Raw genomic sequence first — 24306 nt, 5'->3', positions numbered from 1 at the left:
TGTGGCTTATTTTAGATTTGAGAATTGTCGAGGCCTTATAAAACAAATGGCTACAAAGTATGGGTTTTTTGTTTGCAGAAGTTAATTGCATATCTTTTTATTGATTTATGTCAATTATGAAACATTTTGGCCTTATAAAACAAATGGCTACAAAGTATGGATTATTAAGTTAATATATTAATATATTTTTGACATTTATGAATGAATTATGAAACATTCTCAATCGGTCATGAGGAGTGGAATGGATGTTTGTCCACAGAAAACGCCTAGGAACCAAACGCTGCTGTAGCTGCTGCGACCGTACGTTGCTTTGTACGGTGACGCACCCCTTCATTCATGTTATGTTAGCTAAGCTAACCCAGCTAGCGCTGAATGATCATACTGATGTCGGCTCGACTGTTTGCACTTAATACCTGCAGACGATGAACATGTTTGGTAAATAAAGCCACCGTTTTGTTCTGGCCTTTGTGCCATTTCTTGTCGAATATAAACTAGCATGCTAAACCATTGCAAGATAACTAAATGTGTTTCATAACAAGCGCTGTAATGTTCATTGCGTTATTGTTATTATGACGTGCTAACGGAATAGCTTAAGCAGCTAAGACCAAGTCAGCCTTGAAATCGATATTACCTTTATTTGCACAGTGCAGTGTCCGTTATAAATAATTGTATCGGGAATATTCCATATCTGATAGCATTCTGAACGATGGCACCAAAATTTGGTGAAATACGGTTCCGTTTTATCTGCGTTCAGTGCGTTGTCCTGAGTGGAATCTTTTTTTCCTTTTTTTTCCCCGTCTACCGATGCTAACATTGAAGCCAACGGGCCTGTGTTGGTTTGTTAGGGGCCGATGATGTGGTAGCTAGGAAGCTAACGTAAATCAATCAAAAAAAACTGAAGCTAAATAGCGACTAGTACTAGACTATTTGTTGGCATCAAATTATTTATACTCCTTCACGCAAGGTTGTCGCTTCCCAATAAGAACTTGTCTGCAAGCGACGCAGTTGCACCATGGAGTATTTCAATGAATTTACAGTAAACTGTCTTAATTGCCTGCTCAGTGATGCAAGTGAGTCATTATGTTGCAGCTAATGTAAATCAAAACATCTTGAGGGATAATGACGTTATTCTTGCGACTCTGGTCTGGTGTTGTCGTGTGTTTTGTGATTCAACTGGATTTCTTTTTAAAAGTAGAATCTGTATAAATGTAAATTTCCTTTTGTTTTGGTTGGTGTGAATCTGAATCTTGGTTTGAGGAAAGAATCACTAGATTCAGTTCCTCTTGAGTAATCGGATAGTAAGTGAATTTGGAAAACCTCAGGTCTTGAGGACATCACACTTGAACCCTAGCGTCCCTATTTTGTGTAGAGGGAAGAAAAAAGGACCAGACCTAGCATAGAGCCCTGGGTGACTTCCCCAGTCAACTAAATATATGGGTTTAATGGTAAACGCCTGCATCTCTAGGCCCTTTAAATATATTGAACTTTTTGTTACAGTTGTATTTCTCTCCTGTGTATTTAATTTTGCAGCATAAACAGTCGAGATCTTTGCCAGGCCACTCCTAGCGAGAAGGAGTATGGCACACCTAGATAATCCACCTCAACTGTCCCAGGGGGCAGAAGACGATAATGACTCCGACAGGGACTCGGGGGTTGGAGACGAGGCGGGAGAGGATGCTGAGGGCTACTTGGGGAGCGGAGCGGCTGCCTGCCACGAGGAGGAGAAGCTTTGTGAGGAAGATGATGATGATGAAGAAGAAGCACCACATAACGGGGAGGATTTTACCATCTTTGTTTCGTTTCGAGGAAACATGGAGGATGAAGACTTTCCCGAAAAGCTCAACACAATCCTTAATGGCATACCAAGCATGCTTGATTTAGGTTAGTAGTATTAAAACCCACGGTTTGAAACAGGTTTGAAGATAACGGACACCTTCCTCTAATCACAGCTTGCTTTGTAATCATTTTTAATTCAATCACGAACTCATTCGGCCACCACAGGTAGGTTAATACGCTTTACCTTTGGTGGCCCGAGTCAGGACCCAAACTCATATTGTGGTCATGAGTACATATTCATATTCTTTGCTTCCGACATTATGTTTTTAATTATTATTTAACCCATTTTGGGCGAGAACCCCTTTTGGTGTTATAACCCTTCTGGACAGGTACCCCATCTTGGGGTTCTGTACAGTATGTACAGTATTAAAAAAAAAAAAAATCTGCTATATAAAAAGTATTTCAGGATTTAGAAGGCGTTTTTAGAATTGGCCTCAGTCCAACATGGGTTAAAATGGATAAACAAAAGAAAATTCAAACTTTCCTTTCGAAATAATTAAATAAATATCAAAGAAATTCCATAAATTAGGGGGGGAAAAACGTGGAATTAGTGGAAAAAAGAAGATCTACAAGCTCGCAATACGTTGTGACTTATGAGCTTGAAGGTCTGTTATTTATTTTCACTAGTCTGGGTCCGTGGGGGAGACATCACATTTCTCTCTTGGGTCTCCAACCAAAACGTTTGGGGAACCAGACAGTGTTCTAAAATCCACCATCTCCTTTTCTGTTAGGCTCCGAGAGGCTGCGGCCGCAGCGCGTGGAGCCGTGGAACAGCGTGCGGGTCACCTTCAACATTCCCAGGGACGCTGCGGAGCGTCTCAGACAGCTGGCTCAGAACAACCAGCAGCAGCTCAGAGACCTAGGGATTCTCTCTGTGCAAATAGAAGGTACGTACGTACGTACGTTCGTCCTCTGGCCTCAGTGAGATGGCCTCATGTAAATGACAAGAAGGGGGGGCCCTTCTTGTCATTTACATGAAATGTTGTAGGTAGGGGCTTCAACAGAGGTTTCTCGGAGTTGCTCCAATCACATTTTTGTGTGATTGGATATGATTTTCAATTAACCAGTTGAACCCTAGCATCCCTATTCTGGATGGAACATAAGTTTAAAATGGCAGATCTACAAGCTCAGCTATTTGTGGCATAAAGGTCTGGTTTGTTGAGGGTAAAAAGGAGAAAACCAAGTACAGAGCCAAATGTCAATTATGAAGTGGTTAAATGCCCGAAAGAAACTAAGACTGAAGATAGCCATTGAAGGTATCTATGAAAAAGTTTAAAGTGCAACATGATTTTGTACAATATGTACTGTAGTGGGGGGTCCCTGCTTCATCTCTCTCAGCTAGGGGGTCCTTCTGCTGAAAAGGTTGAAGACCCGCTGGTGGTGTACAGTACACTATCAACTTCGAAGCCGTTTTCACACTAGCAGTGACACAGTGACAGACTTTTCCTTAGAAGCCAGCGACATGAAGCTATAAGTATAAACTGACGCCAACACTTTTTCAGCAGCATTCTTTCAGCGTTGTGACATTTTATACACGAAAGCACGTTTATTATTTCAGCACTACAGTGACGTTTTTTGTCAAGTGTCAATCGCCATGTTTATTTATCTTTTCTCCACAATTCCTGCTCTATTCTGCAAAAAGAGAAATTCATTCTTGCCATTAATCAGTTCCCTGTGCTATGTAGCCATTTAATCATTACACAGTGTGGCTTGAGCAACACATTTTACAATGATTTGGTCGTAATGTAGTGTATCCGTAACCTGACGCTGCCAGATGAGGGCGGTATTGCGGAAACATATTCCCCAACACAACACTCATCTGGGATCTCTGACGGAGTTGAGCCCTGAGTCAGATCTGCTTCGTACCGAACCAATCAGCGTGAGCTAAAGGCGGGATGCGGATGTGACGGTATATAGACACGTCGATATGATTGGTTGTGTTTGCACGCCCACACGGTGATAGACAGACGCTCCCATCCAATCATCTACCATGTATCTTGAAAAAAAGGAACAGTCCCGTCATCGAATTTGCTTCCGCGATCCCAGATCCAAATAAGCTGTGAAACAAATTTGTGTAGCAAGCTTTTTGGATCTGGCAGCGTCAGGTTAGTGTATCCGGGCATGCCTGGTAATATTTGTAGTTTATTTGCAAAAAAACAAAACACTGCAGAGATTAAAATAGGGTACATTTTGCATCCCAAAACGCAGTTTATAGTTAAGGGACGCAATAAAACAACGACCTCTGCATCTACGGGATGCTCTACTGTACTGTTTTTTTTTTATTCTAGTTTATTTTGCTAGCTTTAGTTATAATAATAATTTTCTTCTGTTTTCTACATGAATATAACCAGATTATAACCACCATATAAAATTAAATGGGAGTTAAATGCTGCAATTTGTAAAAATGGCAAAAATATGTCTCCTAACGTCGTTGAAGTGGGACTCTTAAAATGTCCCTGGGACTCATCTAAAAGACCACCCCTGCATCCCGGGACTCATTACATTGAAAACCTACTCACATCACTGAAAGTGTGAATGCTTCATTACCGTATTTTGACAATTAAATGTAACGCCCTTTATTGGGCTCTTCTAATATGTCACGTTACTGTTCGCTGTACACAGGCGAAGGGGCCATTAATGTAGTGACCATGATGGGACAGAACCGTGGCCAGGAGGTCAGGGTGAACGGACCAATCGGAGCTCCCGGACAGATGAGGATGGATGTGGGCTTTCCAGGTCAGCCTGGTCCAGGTATTATACTCGTTTTGTTGTGCTTTTTGGGGCATACTTGGACTTATTTTCTAAAGGTAGCTCTAGTCTACACCAAACAGACTACTACAGATTACTACAAATTGAAGCCGGGAGATCAGTTGGAAGGTTTGAATTGAAGTTGCTGAATTCCCCTTAAAAGCAACACCAACAGTCGGCTAATATGGCGCTAAACAATAAACATAGCCTGTGGCTTGATGTCTTTTTCAACCACAAGCCTGATGCTATCCGGGGGGTCGAAAGCCAAGCAAGCTCGGTTGACGCTTCCCTACAAATTGCGACCCGACGCGACTGTACCCTCATTCCATTCAACAGCAGATATCTTTGCAACGGACGCTTTCCAACACATCTATGTGGTAGAGCTACCTTTTCCTTTTCATATTTGACTGTTTCCTCACATTTCTGCCAGGAGGGATGAGAATGGCCGGCCCGTCGATGGTTCCCCCTGGGCCCAGCATGGCAGTGGGTCAGGCTGGCATGATCCCTGGCAGCAGTGGCCAGATGCACCCCCGAGTTCAGAGACCGTTGTCACAGACAGGTTTGAGTCACCCCCTTTTTCCTTTTTATTGGATTTAGAAAACCATCACAGAGTGCATCGTTTCGATCGATTTTGGAAGTCTGCCGTGCTTCATTATCTTCACTGACAGTGGTTGTTTGATGATATGTATTAATATTGATGAGAGCCATGTGCAGTAATTTAGAAAATTAGATGCATTCTAGAATCACCTAATCTTATCTAATCATGAGGCCAGTGAAGATTACTGCTCGTAATTAGGCTTTCTGTTCAAGAAGAGTACATTACTACAAAAGCAGGTGTTACATAAAGGTACATATCTCCAGAATGGAAGATGGTTTTCTTTTTTTTGTGGACAAGTTACGCTTTCTTTTGAGGTATGCTGTGTGATTCTCGCTATAAGAGAACATTTACTGTCGGCCTAGGAAAAGTTTGTTCGTCCAATGCTATCATCGTAGCTGTGAGGGCCATGCAGTTAATCAGAATGGTTAGCAGTCTTTGTGTTAACAAAAAAAACTTGTTTCTACTATCTTTTAGATGTGATGGACCCTATGATGTCAGGTATGTCAGTGCAACAGCAGCAGCAGCAGCAGCAACTCCAGCACCAACAACAGCCCGTCCCGCATGGCCCAGGGGGGCCCATGCCCCAGCAGGGGCCCGGGGCCCATCACATGCAGGCCCTCCAGGCCGGGAGGCCCCTCAACCCAGCCGCCCTGCAGCAGCTTCAGCAGCAGCAGCACCAACAGCAACAGGCACGGGTTCACGTTCTCAGTCGTCACATTTGAAGTGGTCAAACTATCAATATGTTTAGAAGCATTTTCTATGATATTTCATAAAAGCAAAAGGTAAAGCCTCAGTCTGTGATTTCTTCACATGGTAGTACGTAGGAACAATCTATCTGTCCAGCTCATCAGAAATGGCATAATAGGACTGATTTTATTTTGTATCCGTGAACAGGCTCAGCAGCAGGCCCAGCTCTCCCAGCTTGGACCCAGACCCCCGGGGTTCAACCCCTCCGGCCAGATGGCCGTGCCTCCCGGCTGGAACCAGCTGCCCTCCGGCGTGCTCCAGCCTCCGCAGGCCGCGCAGGGAGGACCCGGAGCCTGGCGGAAGCCCCCGCCCCAAGGCGTCGGCCCCATGGGTCAGCAGCGCCCACCTTCCCTCGCCACGGTTCAGACTCCCAACCACCCTCCGCCCCCGTACCCGTTCGGCAGCCAGCAAGCCGGGCAGGTTTTCAACGTCATGGGACCGGGACAGTTACAGCAGCAGCAGGCTGGGATGGGACAGTTCGCGGCCCCCCAGCCTAAGGGCCTACAGGCCGGTCCTGGTGGTGTGATTGCAGGACAGCCCCGTCCCCCTCCGCCCCTCCCACCCACCCCCGGACAGCAGGTATAGAATGCCAATCTGTTAATAATAATTTCTGTTCTATCTAATTGTATCTGAACAATCAAAGCAGGGCTTTTTTCCCACAGTAACAGTTGCTGTCATTAGAATCTAGTAAACTGTTTCAAGGTCCGTTTCTACTACACTATTCTCTTTTGGCTGATCCAGCAATACGTCCGGGCTATGGTGTTTTCTTTATGCTAGAATCTTCTTCAATAAATAAATGATGTTTTCCATAATACAGGGCAACCTGACGGCCAAGTCCCCCGGGTCGTCCTCGTCTCCTTTCCAGCAGGGTTCTCCAGGAACTCCTCCCATGATGGCTCAGCGCCCCACCACCCCGCAGAACTTCCCCCAGGGCGTGGGCTCCCCGGGGAGGGCGGTCCTGGGACCACAGGGCGCCATGGGACAGCCGGGGTTCATGGGCATGCCCCAGCATGGACAACCAGGGGGCCAAGTGCATCCAGGTAGGGCTGAGACCTGCCCCCGATTGTCCTACCCCATTTCACACCAGTGAGGGGTGGGAGGGGCTGGGGGCTGTCTGGACGGCAGGCCACTGTGGAACTTGAACTTGACAACGGGATCGTCCGTCGGGACAAAAACAGAAGCGAAGCGCAACACGAGAATAAAGGAAACATTCAGTACAAATGTCCAGTTTGCTAATTCACTACTACTAGTTTGGCGTTGAAAGTAAACTTTCACGACAGCGGAGTACAGATATAATTTATGAAAAGGCTACTACAGTGAAGTCGGTTCACGGAAGTTGTTGTACGCTATGTGGGGATTATCTGACGAGGTACCATTTGAGTGGGCAAAACCTTACATATACTAAATTGTTTATAGGGTCAATATAAGTAAAATAATATAGCCGCCCTTTCCATGAGTATCTATTTCTATTTTTCCAAAAAGAATAGGCTACTCAGCCAGCCAAAAGTTATGAATCTTGAACCTCAGGCAACTAAAACAATTGTAAAGGTTGTTTGCTGTAGTAAAAAAAAGGCAGTGTGTTTGAATCTGCATACAGGGGTCTCGCCCTCCCACCCCTCACTGGTGCGAAATCGGGTAGGAAATACGGGAACGCGGCTGCGAACATCAATTATCCATTCGTTTTATTTTATTTTATTAGGGACGCTAGTCCCTCCTATGTCCAGCTTTGAGTGTTGAAGACAAAACAAACATTGAAGACAAAAGTGAGGACGCAAATTGTGATTGGCCAGAATGAGATGATGTATGATGAGATAAGGGCACACCTCACTTCACACGGGTGTGATTAAAAAAAAATACATTTATATGTTGTTGCTCGTCTCCATACGTTTACTCTTTGTGTTTGTCTGTAAATGAATGCCCTACTCCTACAATGGTATAACACTTCGCATGGTGGCGTGTTGAGCTTGTAGATCTGCTATTTGACTTTTCATAACTGCTTAAATGAACTGTTGCACCCTTACATCCAGGTGGAATGGCAGGTTTGTTTACGGCATGGCTTTGTGGATTACAAGATCTGCATGATTGCATTTCCTTATTTAATCTCTTAAGGCAGCTGCTATGGATGTTTTCCTAAATTAACTCCTTATGTGTGGGATGTCTAATTGTTTATTGCTAGGCATGGCTAAGCGTCCAATGGGCTTTCCAAACATGGCAGGGAACCAGAACTTTGTCCAGGGTCAGGTGACTGCCAGTGGACCTGGAACACCTGGAGTAGGAGCCAATCAGCAGCTGCAGAGCAGCCAAGCTATGACTCACACAGGTAAGAGTCAATTAACGACAATTTAGGCATTTACAGTACCTAGACGCTTTTAATCCAGAGCGATTTACAGTAAGAAAGGTAAGCATTAACTAATACATCAAATGCATAGAAATTGTAATCTGTGATCACAGATAAACCAATAACCTATCATCAGTTTAAACATTATAATAATATCAAAATAATAAATATGTACATTGAAACTATACAAACTAAGGGATGCCAAAGTCAACAAATTAACCTGACATCTGTCTATATAATAGTCTGCCTGAACCCAACCTGGCCGAGCTGGGCCCAAAAAGTGTCTGTTTCATGCTGCTGCTCTGGTGGTGGTGGTTGTTGCTACATGCTAACTTGTTGCTGTGGCTCTGGTTTGCACACCATGCAAACATGTTCTATCAGATCATATCAGATCATCTCGTTAACCCAGCTGGTTGCGGTGAATATTAATAACCTAATGTCCTCCTGACCTAATCAATCAACGTCAGCGCGGTAAACGCTCCATATGACGCAAACGTCAATGTTCACTGTCTACACGTAAGATACAGCAAGTTACATGATGACCATGCAATGTTACAGTCCACTGTACAAGTTGTTTATTTCCCAAAATGCTTAGTTTCATTCACACCTCATTGTTATGTGTCCCAAATAACAGATCTGTAAGCTGTCGACATGTAACGACTCTGAGTCTAGGGTGGTTATATGAATAAGGCAAGGATGTTTAATGCCAAAATGTAAGTTTTATTCAAGTGCAACTAAGTGAGCAGGGCTGAGCAGGACCTGAAGCAAAGAACAAATCAAAAGTTTACCTAATACTTTATCCTAACAAAAACCCTCCTGAATCTGACTACCTAACTAATACTCTAATTAGCAATGAAAGAAAACCTGACTATCTGACTACTCTATTCTTTTACTCAAACAAACAAACAAAGTGAGGAACCTGCTTTTAACTACCTGGTGAAACTAACAGTGGAATATACTATAGAAGAATTAATAATACTACTGCTCTGGATCACAAATACAATAAGCACTTTAAGTGGACATAACAAAACACAAGTGAGGGTTTACTGAAGAAATGAATGGGTTAAGACACTATTCTTCCCGGCACGGAGGGCACGCTGTCACTACTCCAACCAGAGTCCGGACTGAATGACAGCGGCCAGGAGGGAAGTCTTCAGGGTGGCTTTATGCTGACAGGTGGAGGAGCCCATTGGATGCCGCAGTAGGAGACTCAGTCGACCAATGATGGAGTGTGTGGGAACGCTCCCCACCAATGGCTGTGCTGACGGATCTGCAGGGACCAATAAGACAAATGAATTTCGGCTGCGGCGACTATAAGTCTGTTCTCTCTCTCACTCACTCACTCACTCGCCGGGCGCCTCGGCCAATGGCCATATAGTGGCTTTTTTTCTCTCTCTCTCTTTCGAGCCTAACATTATGGTAATTGTAAGGGTCGGGCCGAGCCAGTTAGGGTAGGGCTTTCATTTTCAGGCACAATGAGACCTCTACTACTGTACATAACATGTTATCTAAATTCAGCACCTGCTTAAAAAAAAGCAGGTGAGCTTCCTCTGGATATTGCCCTTGGTTACAGCAGTGGGGGGCTCAGCTTTGAAAATAAGTCATAAACCAACTAAGTGGAAAAAGCGGGCGCTCCAAAATAGAAGATGCAAGACTGGCTCGGATGCAATTTATCTTGTTTATTTGAGAACGCTGAGATGGTTCAGCAAACGGCCTTCTTCAGAGCTGCTTTGCAAATCTAACGGTTTCCTTATGACATGGTTCACTGGTTATTTTTTTTTTGTCTTGCAACAGGAGCCCAGCCATCGGTTTCCACTTCCAACACGCTGCAGGGCCCGCCCCATGTCCAGCCCAACGTCATGGGTGTTCAGAGTAGCATGGCGGGTCAGTCTCCCGGAACGGCTGCCGGGCCCAGCATGGGCCAGGCCCACATGATGGGCCTCCAGCATCAGGCCCAGCCCGTGTCCTCGTCCCCCAGCCAGATGGTTCAAGGCCAGGGCGGGGGTCAAACCGTCCTCTCACGGCCCCTCAGTCAGGGGCAGAGGGGAGGAATGACCCCACCCAAGCAGATGATGCCTCAACAAGGCCAGGGGGTGATGCATGGGCAGGGTCAGATGGTTGGAGGCCAAGGGCACCAGCAGGCCATGCTCCTGCAGCAGCAGCAGCAACAGAACTCCATGATGGAACAAATGGTCGCCAATCAGATGCAGCAAGGCAACAAGCAGGCGTTTGCGGGTAAGGTTCCAGCCGGGGTGATGCAGCAGGGCCAGATGATGCGGGGCCCCTCTCCGGGGAACATGGTTCAGTTCCAGCAGGGCCAAGGTGGCCAGCAGCAGCAGCAGCAGATGACCCCCCAACAGCAGCAACAAATGGCTCAACTCCAGCAACAGCAGTTACAGCAGCAGCAACAGCAGCACCAGTTGCAACAGCAACAACTACAGCAGCAACACCAACAGCAGATGGGACAACAGCAGCAGCAGCAGCCCCAGCAGGTTGGTCCCATGGGTGGGGGGAACCCTAACCAGGCCATGCAGGGCATGCACGGGCAGCAGATGAGGCTCCCTGCCGGTCACCCGCTGGTCCAACAACAGCTACAACAGCAGCAGCTGCAGCAGCAGCAGCAGAAGCAACAGGCCCTCCTGCAGCAGCAGCAGCAGCAACAACAACAGGCGGCTCAGCAGCACCAGCTTGGTTTAGGAGACCCCAGCGGAGCGGGAGGGGACATGGGGGTCCAAGGGATACTCCCCGACATGCAGGCTCAGCAGCAGCAGGGCATGATGGGGGGCCCGCAACAGCACATGCAGGTGGGCAACGGGCACTTCCAGGGTCACGGCATGAACTTCAACCCGCAGTTCGCCGGTCAGATGCCCATGGGCGGGCCGTGCGGACAGCAGGCCGGCTTCCCGGTCAACAAGGACGTGACGCTGACCAGCCCGCTGCTGGTCAACCTGCTGCAGAGCGACATCTCCGCCAGCCAGTTCGGTCCGGGAGGAAAGCAAGGACCGGGCGGGCCGGGCCAGGCCAAACCCAAGAAAAAGAAACCGCCGCGAAAGAAGAAACCCAAAGTGGAGGAGGGACAAGGGCAAGGACTCGGGTACAGATTTTGTATTTGTGCTTTATTGTTCAATTTGATGTTTTAAGTCATCTTGGTGACATGAATTCAATTCTTACATGTCTTATTCGCTGCTACAGGGGTCTGGATGTTGCTACTGGCCTGGAGGACTCTGAGCTGCCAGGGCTGGGTGGAGAGCAGAGTTTGGGCTTGGATAACCCGGGCTCCAACAGGCCTGCAGGTGATTTTCAACATTTTAACAGTTCTTTTGATGAGGTTGTCATATAGCAGCAGTGCCCAAATGTTCTCTACCAGTAGATCACAAAGGCTGTGCAGCTAGATCACATGTCATGCCACTAATGAATATTTATTTTAAATATAAAATCTGCCACTTGAATTAAAATTACTTGATTGATTGACATAAAAAGGGCCTTTCAGCTCAAACTCAACAATGCAATCTAGAGTCAACCAAGAGTGTTGCTGTGCAGTGTGCACAAACGTCGGTAGCATTGCAAATGAAATACAAAAAACCCTACCTATTCCATGACATATTTAGACTATTTTCAGCAATGGTATTCGGTGGGTAGATCTTGTTGAGCTGTAGTAGCTCTCAAGTCAAAAAAAGCGTGGGCACTCCTGTCATATAGTATTTCTACAGAATTCATTTTGAACATACTTACACTTTTTTCCTAGGCTTCCCTGGCCAGCCTGGAGACCAGAGAGTATTGCAGCAGGTACCCATGCAGTTCATGCAGCAGCAGCAGCAACAGCAGCAGCAGCAACCACAGCAGCAACATCAACAACACCAACAACAACAAATGCAGCACATTCAGCAGCAGCAACAGATGCAACAGCAGCAAATGCAGCAGCAACAACAAATGCAGCAGCAAATGCAACAGCAACAGCTGCAGCAGCAGCAGTTGCAACAGCAGCAGTTGCAGCAACAGCAGCAGATGCAACAGATGCAGCAGATGCAAGGGCTCCAGGGTGCTCCAGGGCAGCAGGGGATGACGGGGCCGCAGCAGACTCCAGGGCAGGGTCAGCCTCAAATGCATCCTCACCAGTTGCAACAACAACAACAACAGCAGCAGCAGGCTCAGCAACCTCACCTTCAACAGCAACAACAGGTGACATACTGTAGATGGATTACTTACTTACTTGGATAACTTCTCTTTATTCACTTTAAAACACCAAAAGTGCTAGTTGAAATGAGAAATCCTATAAAAAAAACGATGGCACTTGAAATGATGCAATTCTTAATCTAAATGCTCAGACTAAGAATAATAATCTTAGTTTGTAACTAAACTAAAGTTTATATTCTGAAAGAGCAGAATATAAAATAAAGTAATTTAATATATATATATTAACTTATTGAGATGGTGACAAACCGGACGTGCGTCATAGTAAATTTGCCTCACGTGGCACCCAAGCTCTACCACTTTTGTCCACCGGATGACGGTCAAAAAAAGCGTGAATTGAAACGATGACTGCAATTCTGTGCACGGCAAAGACTTTATTAATCTGTGTCGGTGGTACTCGTGTTTCAACCCTTCGTGTTAACATTTCAGCAACAGCAGCAGCAGCAGATGCAGATGATGATGCTGAAGATGCAGCAGGAGCAGGCCAAGAGCCGCATGCCCCTCCCCCCAGGAGGGCAGCTCCCTCCCAGGGGGGGCATGGTTAACCCCGCGGACGGCCAGAGGCTGCCGCAGGGCGGCGCCCAGCAGGGCAGCATGCCCGTCATGATCAGCCTCCAGGGGCACGGAGGAGTGCCGCCTTCCCCTGACAAAGTCAGAGCCATGCCCCCCCACATGGTCAACCCACAGGTGAGGGCAATGATGATGATGATGATGATGATGGGATATAAAACTAGGGATGGTGCTCGTTAAGTTTTTATTGATAACGATCACCTTATCGAGCATGCTTATTGGTCCCCACTATCGAGCATTTGCTATTATTTTGTGGAAAGCTGGGAGACAATTAATTCTGAACGGAACCTTATTTTTATTGGCCAGTTCAACCCAGTTGTGAGAGTTTGTATGCCATGACACACACACACACACACACACACATTTTTTCTATAATCTTCCCTTGCGCTACATTTGACTAGGGCCTTGAAATACAGTACTTTTCTAACAGACAGAGGGAACTGTTAATTGTGTACCATCACTTTAAAAGCGTAAGGTAAATGTACACGTCATCGTACGACAATGTGAGCTTGCAATCTACAAGCTCACACTGTGCCGCATTGTAATGCATTGTACTTATTGTAATTAAGTTAACAACTGTGCTACATTATTGCGCAGATTTATCATAACGCCGATGCCTGATGTTCTGTCCTAATTTCTGATTTCATCGTGCATCTCGTTTAGAATATTAACGCTTCTAAAGAAGGCGATGTAGTAAAGGAACATTTCACCTCCCAGTTTAGGTGGTTTTCAGAGTAAACTCCCTCATCTGCTTGGCACTCTAGAGCCTTTTTATTCTGAAAAGTTCCCCCGGCACCCAAATTGTTAAAATAACATTCTCCTTTCCAGCTCACTGGACCAACACGGAGGATGTCCCATCCCGAGGCAGGTCCAGGATCCCAGGGTCCAGAGGATCCTTCCGGAGGAGGAGCCCACCCCTCCTTGCAGGACAGGCCGGGCGGGGGGGGCCCAGACATGGGTGGTAATGGGGGCCAGCAGCAGATGATGGGGCCCAACCAGGGTCCCAACGCACACATGATGAAGCAGGGCCCCGGCCCTTCACCCAACATATCCCAGCATCCCGGGGCCAGTCCCCAACAGCAGCTGCCTCCCCAGTCCCAGCAGGGAGGTCCCATGCCTGGCCTTCACTTCCCCAATGTCCCCACCACTTCCCAGAGTTCCAGACCCAAAACCCCCAACCGAGCCAGTCCCAGGCCCTATCACCACCCCCTCACCCCGACCAATCGTCCGCCTAGCACCGAACCCTCGGAGATCAACCTCTCGCCCGAGAGGCTCAACGCCTCCATCGCGGGTCTGTTCCCACCTAAAATCAACATTCCTCTGCCACCCAGACAGCCTAACCTTAACAGGGGCTTCGACCAACAGGGTCTCAATCCCACTACTCTGAAAGCCATAGGGCAGGCACCTCCAAACTTAACTCTATCGGGTGCAAACAACAATGGCGGCGGCGGTGGAAATGCTAACAATGGTCAGCCTTTCCCTGCCGGCGGAGCGGCATCCGTAGGCGCTAAACAAGACAAGCAGCCCGGAGCGCAGGGTAAGAGAGCAAGTCCCAGCAATAGTCGGCGATCCAGTCCGGCCTCTAGTCGCAACAAATCCGCCACCCCGAGTCCAGGGAGGCAGAAGGGGACAAAGCTTGGTCTTGGTCCACACCAGCAGCAGCAGATGGTCAACCCTCAGGGTCAGACCATGATGTTGAGCCCCACTCCGATGCCCCCCAACCCGGTATCTATGCCCTCACAGGTCAGTATGGGCATGGAGGCTCAGCAGACCCAGAGTCCCTTCCACGGTATGCAGGGCAACTCTGCTGAGGCTATCAGGGAAGGGCAAGCTGTGATCACGGCAGAACAGCGGCACGTGCTTCAGCACCCGCCTCAAGGCCAGCCTCAGCCTTTGAGGGAGTTAACAGCCCCTAGAATGAGCAGTCCTCGTGTCCCCATGATGCCCCAGGAGCCTAAACCCGCAGTGGAGCTGCAGGCCGGTTTAGTGGAGAGACATTCGACCCACCAGGCCCCACTGCAGGACTCTGTTTCTGAGGCTTTACCAGCAGCAAGGGAGGCCCCGACCTCTCTTAATCAGCTGTTGGATAATGCGGGTAATCCCACCATGTCTCTGCGCCCCACACAGACTGTCCCTGCGAGGGATGTCGGGGGGAAGGAGAGCCCTAAGCCTCCTGGAGACCCAGAGAGACCGGTCCCCGGGGTCACTCAGAGGTCAGACATGGCAGCCCTTGTTACCGCTGATGTTCTAAGGGAACAAGAAGCTAAGCCCAAGCCCACCATCCCTGTCCCCACCAGCACTCCCAACCCACAGCGTGCAGGAATCTCAAACTTCAGCCCCAACACTAACTTGAACCCCAATACTACAGCAAGCCTTACCCCCAACCCCACCGTCGGTCCCAGTGTCAACCCTACCTATACGAATGTAAATACAATGACCAGCCCGGCCCTCGCCACACCCAACACTAACGCCGCCCGCAGCGCGAGCCCCAACCCAGCCACTTTGAGTCAGCACAATCCAGCAGCGACTGTCGGCACCGGTCCAAACCACAGCTCTGTCGTCGGTTCTAAACAGAGTCCTAGCCCTAAACCCTCTGCCGGCGTTCACTCTGTGCTACAGATCCCTGCCTCGTCCAACACCATCGCCCCCAGTCAGATCACCGTGTACGTCACCTCCAATCCAATCACCTCTGCTTCCGCCCCCCAGGCACCTCCCCCGGCCATGGTCTCCACCATGGTGACTGTCCCGAACAAGAACATGAGGCCGCAGGACGTCCGGCAGCAGACCCCTATCTCTCGCCCTCCACCTCAATTCATTACCACCATTTTCCAGGTACCCGGTGGCGCGTCCGGGGCGCCCCCCACCAGCACCATGGTGTCACAACCGGTCATGGTGGGGCCCATCCAAGTGTCCGCCGCAAACATCCAGCTCTCTCCGGCCCCCGGTGTCTCCAGTTCCACCCACGCTAATCTGACCGGCCCTCAGCCTGCCAGGACAGTCATTGGGCAGGTCCAAATGGCCACTAGCATGCCCTCCTCCTCTGCCTCCCAGCTGCCACAACAAGCAGGGATGTTCAAAGCGGATACAGACGAGGTAGTGTCCGTTCAGAAGCCTGGTCCTCCTCTGGGTCAGCCTCCTCCTGGCCATCCCAGCCCTCCCTCCTCGGCGTCGCCTCCCTTCCAGCATCCCCTGGCGTCGCCTCCCCCCTCCTGTTCAAGTCCAGGAGCCGTAGCCGCTATTCGAAAGAACCCCATGTCCCCAGCGTCTGTCGTTGCCCAGGCTAAGAATAAGCCTGTCGTGCCCGGTCCAGCTGACTCCCAGCTGAGCCCCGAAGAGAGGGGTGGGCAGCCAGGGGGAGGGGCTGTGACTCTCCAGGTCTCCCTTCCTCCTCCCGTCACCCCCATGGCTCACACAGAGGCGCCTGCGCCTCCTCAGACTACTGCTGCTCCTCCCGGTGTCACCTCTCCTCCTCCACCTCCTCCTCCTCCTCCAGTCCCCTCACCAACAGTAGCTTCTGCCCAAGTTCCTGCCGCTGCTGCCCCAGCACCGCCTCCTCCGGTGGTGGTGGTGGCCCAAACCCAGGCTCCTGTGGTGGTAATTAAGCCTGCTCCCACCGTTGTCTCTGCTGCTGCTCCTGTTGCTGCTACCTCAATGTCTGCCCCTGCTCCTGTACATAGTCCCGTCCCTGCCATCGTTGCCGTCCCCGGGCCTAGTTCAGAAGTACCCCCTGCAGCTGCTGTTTCCGCTCCCGTCACCACCAACCCCGACGGAGCTCCACCACCAGCCCAGGCTGAGCCTCCAGCGGCGGAGCCTTCCAGACAGCCAGTGCTCTCGGCGCCCTCTGAAACCAATCCAGGTACAACCGTCTTCTTAATGCAAGGGCTCCCAATTTAGTTATTTAATTGAGACTTTAGAAATGTGCAGATACTCTGTATGTTGGTTTGTTTTGCTGTTGTTGAAGTGAGAAAACAATGTTGCACGTTAATAATCTCACAGGTTGAGAACCACTGTTCTAATGGACCCCTGTCTGATGCTGTGACTTTCAAAATGGTGTTGTATGTGTGCTTGTATAGTGTGCAGCTATTTACCACTACTAGTCATGTATGCGACTGTACATGGTGTTTAAAACTGTTGGATGTTTTCATCCTTTTATTTCCTAGCACCAGTTGAACCAGAGGAGCTCGTTTCCGGTGAAAAGACGAGTGAGTATTGTTGAACTTGCTGTTGACATTGGCATGGCAGCACCAATATGTGTTTTAACCCATTCTGACCGGGAACCCATTTCGGTGTTGGCATCATGTTATGCTTTAGCTATTGAAAAACAGCAGATCTACAAGCTCATAGCGCGCCACCGAGTGGCGCGCTACGAGCTTGTAGGTCTGCTATTTTTGAAAAATCGAAAGAACGACTGACTGATTTTTAGAATCTGATCTCGGGTCAGAATGGGTTAATCAGACCAGTGTGTGTCCAGTGGAAACCTCGTGTGAATCTGATCTCAGCTCAGAATGGGTTAAGAGAACACAGACCATTCGTGTAAAACGGTGGTTCTCAACGTGGGCTCCAGGAACCCCCATAGTGGCCCTTGAGCGAGTTCCAGGAGGTCCTTAGCTAAATGATTGATAGTTGGGAACCAAATGGAACTAATGGGTCTGTTTGGTTCAACTACAGTACACAGTATTTCACTGTGGTGTTTTGGGTCCCAGAGATGCATATCAAACTTGTGGTCCTGGAAACTATAACCGTTGAGAATCACTGCTGTAAAACATGTTGTAGAATCTAGCTGTTTGGGGGCTTACTTTTTCTTTGTTGTTCTTCTGCAGCAGCGGAGGACATGTCAGCCGTTTCAGAGCAGGGGTAAGATTGTTTATATAACCCTTTTTTAAATGAGTGTATCATTAACGAGTAACTTTTGCCAATTTTTTTTACCAGAAAGCTGTCGTTTGTTTTGTGATTTATGTGTGGGGAAAAATCGGCATAAAACTTTGATTTCTGTCTCGAGAGCTGGCCCTCAAAGGTTTTTAGGTGAATTATTTTTAATGTACACAGAGAGACAATCTTTTTTAGACTAAAGATCATTTGCAGTACGGAGTTGAATATGAAAAGACAAGCAATGTAATGTTTTTAGGCAAGGGTTTAAGCTATATATGCAAATCTAATAGTAGACCTTAGGATGTGCCTCCCCGTGGATCTGGGACTTGATATGGCCAGCCTCTGCCGTCACTCGTCTATGACGTCCGACTCCAAATTTGGGCTTAGTTTCAACTCTGATCAGAGCCCATGAAACATGTGCTTATTTGGCGTACTGGCACAAGAAATGTGGCACTGATCAGACCAGCCGGTTGATGAGATTAACTGACACGCGCGCACACACACACACACACACACACAGACTGACTCTCTGTGTGTGGATGGAATGGCATATTCTGAGACACAAAAGTGGATAGGATACTAGTCTCCTAACATCAAAATCTTTATCTCCTCCGTAGAGGTCAATCAATTGTATTATGCAATACATTACACATTAGTCTACCAATCACATAATAAGCGTGCTAACAATCTGAAAGATAGGTTGGTAAGAAAAGTATACATACATACTTCCCTTCTGGTTTTTAATGGCAGTTTTTGAGGGTGAATTCTCGAGAAACAATGTCAAATGTCCTCACAATTGAACGATGGTATTCAGGATTCTTTTTTTTTAAACAGTGTTGTCGCCCTTATTTTCTTGCACTGGGATTTAATGAGGTGTATCAAAGAGTCGTGAAACTTGTCCGACTAAATTGTTGTTGAAGGCTTAGACATTTCTAACCTTACTGAAACTCTGGGTGTTGGTGTTTGGTTGGCCCTGAGGGTACGCGGTGAAAACAATGAGCCACGTTTGCCTCAGCACTTGGTATGTATGCTTGGCATGCATCAAATATGAAAACATTTACAAATGCACGACATTGGATATTCTGGGACTTTGGATGTTGTGATATCATGATATGCCAGTGTTGTCTTGACCTGGTTTTAATCTCGTCCACATTTTATGTTATTATTTTTTCAAAAGTAGCTTATCTACAAGCTCACAACGTGTTGCATTACGATACTTGTTGATGGATTGTAGGACTACTATTTAATTATTATTTTTAAATATCTATATCACAATATATTATCAGCACACGTTTTGGGTCAAATAAAATTGTGATATTTATCTACCACAAAAATCATTGAAAAAAAGAATTTGTCTGGAAAATAATTTAAAATATTGTGAGAAATCGCACAGTGAACCTCATATCGTGATACGTATCGTGAGTTAAGTGTATCGTTACATGCCTAGTACCCGTACACCGATAAAGCAAAAGCTATCTGCAGGCTTTTTGTGATTTTGGGCCTTTCCTTATCTTTTGTTTTCCTGGGGGATTGTCGTATGTTTTGTTCAGCTCCAGTTTTTTAGTTTACCGCTGTTTTTCCACTTCTATCACAGATGGGTAAAGAAAAGAAAGACGCCCATCAACTTAGTCCCAAGGTATGTATTTAACGTGCATTTGGCGCTGCCAAAGACACGAGCAGCGACCATGTGGACCCTTTATGTAGTGGTGGGTGCTGTCGGAAAGGAAGACACCGGACAGTATCTGTGGTAGAGGAGGAAAAACAGCCCCGTCACAAATGCGGTATTCCATCTTTCTCTCTGAGTAGAGCAGAGCTACCTGCGTCGTTGCATCGTGCAGTAACACAACCCTCCTTCCCCTCCCTCTTGTCTGCACGCTGTGTGTTTGTCTGTGTGCTGCGTACGTGCACGCTGTGTGTTTGTCTGTGTGCTGCGTACGTGCATGCTGTGTGTTTGTGTGTGTGTGTGCTGCTCCCAGGGGCGCGCTGGAGAAGCCCAAGGGCCCGAGCAGGCGGAGCTCCCGGGCAGAGAAGGAAGTGGAGGAGGAGCCGGTCGCCGACAGTGGGACGAGGAAGAGATCAGCCAGGCCAGGCGCCAGCACGGCTGCAAAAGGTAACCAACCGTCTCTCCTCGCTGTCAGGTAGGGATGTATGGGGCGATATGAAGATTACATGCCGTGAACGGTTATTGTGCAATAATAATTGAGATTAACAATAGTATCGCCATGATCAAAATATGCTTATAACTTAAAATGTCAGTTTCTTTTTTTTTCTTTCAACCAGGTTCATATTTTAGGTTGTTATTAGAGAAAGTAAAAGATGAGCGTTAATTGTTGTGTTGTGATCTGCAAATTTTGCCGAATCGATTTGCGTAGTATAATTAGAATAAGAGTGTACGCTCTTTACAGGTCCGTTTTATCCAAGTATAGCTAAGAGGGTTTAAGTGGTACTGAATTTGCAGCTCAACAAAAGCTTATTCTTAGTGTATGACAGAGGACAATTTCATGATCAATTTAAATCTCTGCGATACGATTATTGTCCCCCAGTGTCGGGCAGAAACCTTGTATCTCCATAATTCCAACGTTTTGGGTTTTTTGTTGAAAAGTCCTTTGTTGTCGGCATGTAGAGAGGAGGCATGTGGTTGTGTGCACCCTACCCAGGATAACAGTAGATGGATACACATTAGATAAACGTAACCTGGTGAAGGTAAAAAGTTCAAAACAAATAATCTTCACAAAGGGATGTAAAAAAAAAAGATGCAAATAAGGTAGCTTAGCTTAATAATTTATTTTCCCCCCGTTTTATTTATTCTCCATATTGTGTTCCCTTGAGGTGCTTGAAGGTGCCCTGTGCCACACCATCATTTGACTGCGTACTGCTTATTATAAACATGTGACAATTCTGACAAATACAATCTTTATTTAAATCTTTGTCATATTAGCTGTCGTGGTGATATCAGTTGATCCTTTTCCAGTTGCACAACATTATATCTCAAGGATCTAATTGTCAGATTGCCCTGAATCTGGACCCTGGCCAGCCGGGGCGCCTGATGGAGGGTGCAAAGGAACTGGTCGGAATAACGTGTTCCTTCCACGCGCTACGTCCGGCCAGGGAAACTCCCCTGTCAGGTGAAAAGAAGCAGCTTGGACTCCTCATGCATAGAAGGAAGCATGAGGTCAGTCCGCCCCCCCCCCCCCCAGGTTGGCAGAGGAAGTGTAGCGCCCAGGATTACATTAGATAATTCACACCGGGTGAAAAAATGGGTTGCAAAATCGTGGGATAAAACATTAAAAAAGGAAAAAAAGATTGCCCTGAATCTCGCTAAGGATTAAGGAAGGCCTACTTGCGCTATAAAGCATCGCAGATCTAAAATCCAAGTTTAATCTCTACAACAGAGCTACACAAGTAACTTCAAACTCATTTTCATGTACTGTTTTCATTTATTTTTGGAAAAGAATGAGGACACCTGGGTGACGAAGAAGACTAAAGAATGTTTTCGATTAATCTAGCATGGTGAAAATGGAGTTTGACGTTACAATGGGTTTGTAACCCATATGAAGGGGGCGGGGTAGCTAATGAATATTAGAAATGACAAAGTTCTTTTGAAAGTGAAATAACCCTTTAAAGACCATTGTCAATCAGTGTTGTGAAGGTGCAACGATGAAAAGATAACATTTTAACAGATTGAAGCAGACGTGCACTGGTAGCATTGATGCAGTTCAAAGTCTTCAGAGTATGAAAGAGAGATGCAAACTATATACTGGCATGTTGTTACAGGGAGGTTGTTCTCAATCAGATCCCCACACACACACACACACACACACATTGATCTCAATGTGTGTGACGCATTGAGATCCATATTTACTGTTATCTTTTTAAAGATGAAAGCATTTGAAGTGATCCAATAGCAATTTGTTTAGAAGAAATGTCCATAAAACCCTAATAGTCTGTTATTTCATGAAAAGCAATGGTTAAAGCGTCAATCTGTGCAGAAACAATATTACTAAAATAAAATGTAGTAATTTTAACATATTGGAAACGTCGCTATAGTGTGGGGTCACTGCCCTGTCAGTCACACAATAGTGAATACAAGCTTTTATTTTGCTTTCATCCATGCATACAGAGGAGGAGCAAGTAATTATCCCAAACATCAATTAGACAAGATGGAGAAAAACTATATTATCCATCTAGTATTTAGTAAGTATTTATACCCATTTTGGGGCGGGAACCCCTTTTGGTGTTGAAAATAACACCTGTGTGAACTGAGTGGTGCAACTCCTCTCTCTCTCTCTCTCTCTCTCTCTCTCTCTCTCTCTCTCTCTCTCTCTCACTCATTAGCAGGCAACAGTGCAGCACTATCTCTCTCTCTGTTTCTGGCACAACAGCGCCCCTACTGGTACTAATAGTCATACTGGTGCTCATAGTCACATAGAGGTGGGTTAACGTCACATAGGCACACGGACATTGCTGTTCCTTGGGAGTGGTTGCACCACTCAAAAATAGCAGATCTACAAGCTCATGGCACGCCACCGAGTGGCGAGCTACGAGCTTGTAGGTCTGCTATTTTTGAAAAATCGAAAAGAACGACTGACATAGAAACGGCTTTTTCAGAAAACTGTCAGGACTTTTTTGGAATCTGATCTCAGGTCAGAATGGCCCCCATCAATAGACAAAGGGTCAAAACACAGTTTTGTGACCATCAAAACCATGATGAAATTCATATTTTAACAGACACGTTCTCTCTCCACCAGAAACTGGAGCCAGTCCCACCCAGGCCAAACGAAGGAAGTCTAAATAGCCCTCACCACACTCGTCGTGGCAACCTGTGAACTTGTACTGTAAATGTATTTTTATTTTCTTTGTGAATCATTTGATATTGGTTCTCTCTCTCTCCTGGATTATGACATTTCAATTGAGGAAGCGACCATGTACAGATTAACTGTTATAAAATAATTATCTTATTGTTTTGTCCCTGCTATCATGTGAGATTGTAGCTAGACTGTGTATGGAATTGTGTGAATGTTTTTTTTTTTTTTTTTAATGCTGGATTAATCATGTCTAAGACTGATAATGGAGCTTTGTCATGATTGTATAATTATGTTGTTAAAACTGAATTAAATTTTCTACTGCTACTGCTTTTCCTGTGAAATGGTTAAATTAATTCCTGGCAGTCGAGATCTGTCTACTATAGTTTGTTCACATCCGACTAAACCTCGCCAGATGTGTTGGATTGCTACAAGAATATTGATCAAGTAATTAATAGATCAAGTGATTAGCTCTTTTTTTTGTCAACAGAGTCCGACATCCACACTTTGCTTGTTAAATACAGATCAAATGACAGGCTAACTACTAAGATATTGATCTGACGTCACCCAACTGTCTGTAGCATAATTAAACATTCATTTGCAAAACAAGTATGCTCATTTGTTTAGCAGTGCACTGGTTATCAACGCCTGGTCCAGGGATCGCCAGGGGTCCAAATGGACCTTTGCGGATCTGTAAGTTGGAGAGCTGGACCTGTATGGGTCTAGTTGCATTTAAAGTCGGAGGTAAATTAATACAGAGGATTTTACAGCATTGATTGAGGTCCCAGAGATGGCAATATTGAATGATCGATTTAGATTTCGGTAAAAGATGCACAAGTAAAATCTCAATATAAATTAAAGCGTAATGCAACTCTTGTTCCCAATGTGCAACTGCAAATGGCATCAATTGGGGGTCCGTGGGTCGGTCGACCGGATGAAAGTTGAGAAATAAGTCGACCCATATACTGTAGATCTGTAACTCGGTGCACAAATTGATCCATTTTGAACACTCAAGCGTTATGTGGGGGACTGGGGGTCCATGGCACATTGCAAATCAAACTGGGGGGCCTTGGGTTGAGAGAAATCACTAGTTTATAAGCATAAGGATCTATTTTATTTTGGGTCAGGGAGGGACCCATGCAGAGTCTTCTAGCTCTCTTTCACATTGTTCAAATTGATGTGAGCATGCGCAGTCGGTCAATATTGGGACTTAGCCGAATGCGCAACGAACGGACTCCATTCCAGAGTATACTAGAAGGCTCTTCCCAGAACAAGCAGCCTAGCTCTGCTGCCTGCCTGCCTCGCATCCTTCCCGGACACCCATCGGTCTCCCGGGCCTGCTGGACAAGCGGACACAAACTTGGACAATGAGTGGAGATCATGGCCACAAGGACTCTCAGGTAAGGTAGCCCTCTGTTACTGTCACACTCGAATGCTTTTCGGGTGTCACAGGGTCAGCTGCTATATATCTGACAAATAATAGTGACATGGAATGTTTGATAAAATGTGTATAATGAAGGCGTAATAACGCATCGCTAAATAAGTTTAAGCTACTTGTCATTTCTGTGTGAACTTGGATATGTGGATTCGTTATTGCAGTTCATTGT

General features: G+C 46.5%; 2 protein-coding genes across 9 annotated transcripts in view; both read left to right on the top strand.

Annotated features, from left to right (window-relative positions):
• The first annotated feature begins 346 nt into the window (after nucleotides 1–346).
• Nucleotides 347–23026, top strand: ncoa6 (nuclear receptor coactivator 6). 8 transcript variants are annotated; one of them, XM_080764380.1, is made up of 19 exons: nucleotides 347–435; nucleotides 1531–1881; nucleotides 2568–2723; nucleotides 4459–4587; nucleotides 5018–5143; nucleotides 5657–5871; nucleotides 6077–6508; nucleotides 6747–6969; nucleotides 8106–8249; nucleotides 10062–11361; nucleotides 11460–11560; nucleotides 12013–12446; nucleotides 12888–13145; nucleotides 13857–16884; nucleotides 17189–17230; nucleotides 17849–17882; nucleotides 19492–19533; nucleotides 19874–20007; nucleotides 22646–23026. In XM_080764380.1, exons 2-19 carry the CDS (start codon nucleotides 1578–1580, stop codon nucleotides 22690–22692), a joined length of 7149 nt encoding a protein of 2382 aa, XP_080620506.1. In that variant the 5' UTR covers nucleotides 347–435; nucleotides 1531–1577; the 3' UTR covers nucleotides 22693–23026. The 8 variants fall into 8 exon arrangements, with proteins under 8 accessions (XP_080620506.1, XP_080620507.1, XP_080620508.1 ...); XM_080764381.1 differs by having other exon boundaries at nucleotides 5657–5877; nucleotides 6083–6508; XM_080764382.1 differs by having other exon boundaries at nucleotides 5015–5143; nucleotides 8145–8249.
• Nucleotides 23027–23872: 846 nt separating this feature from the next.
• Nucleotides 23873–24306, top strand: part of top1b (DNA topoisomerase Ib) — a 39599-nt gene continuing 39165 nt past the window's right edge. The window contains exon 1 of the mRNA XM_080764664.1: nucleotides 23873–24099. Coding sequence (XP_080620790.1) covers nucleotides 24067–24099 — 33 coding nt within the window. The 5' untranslated portion in view covers nucleotides 23873–24066. The remainder of the gene's footprint in view (nucleotides 24100–24306) is intronic.

The sequence above is a fragment of the Protomyctophum bolini genome, assembly GCF_963924005.1.
Source record: "Protomyctophum bolini genome assembly, chromosome: 5".
Taxonomy (NCBI): domain Eukaryota; kingdom Metazoa; phylum Chordata; class Actinopteri; order Myctophiformes; family Myctophidae; genus Protomyctophum; species Protomyctophum bolini.
The sequence above is the reverse complement of the archived record's forward strand: the minus strand, read 5'-3'. Positions and strand labels throughout refer to the sequence as shown.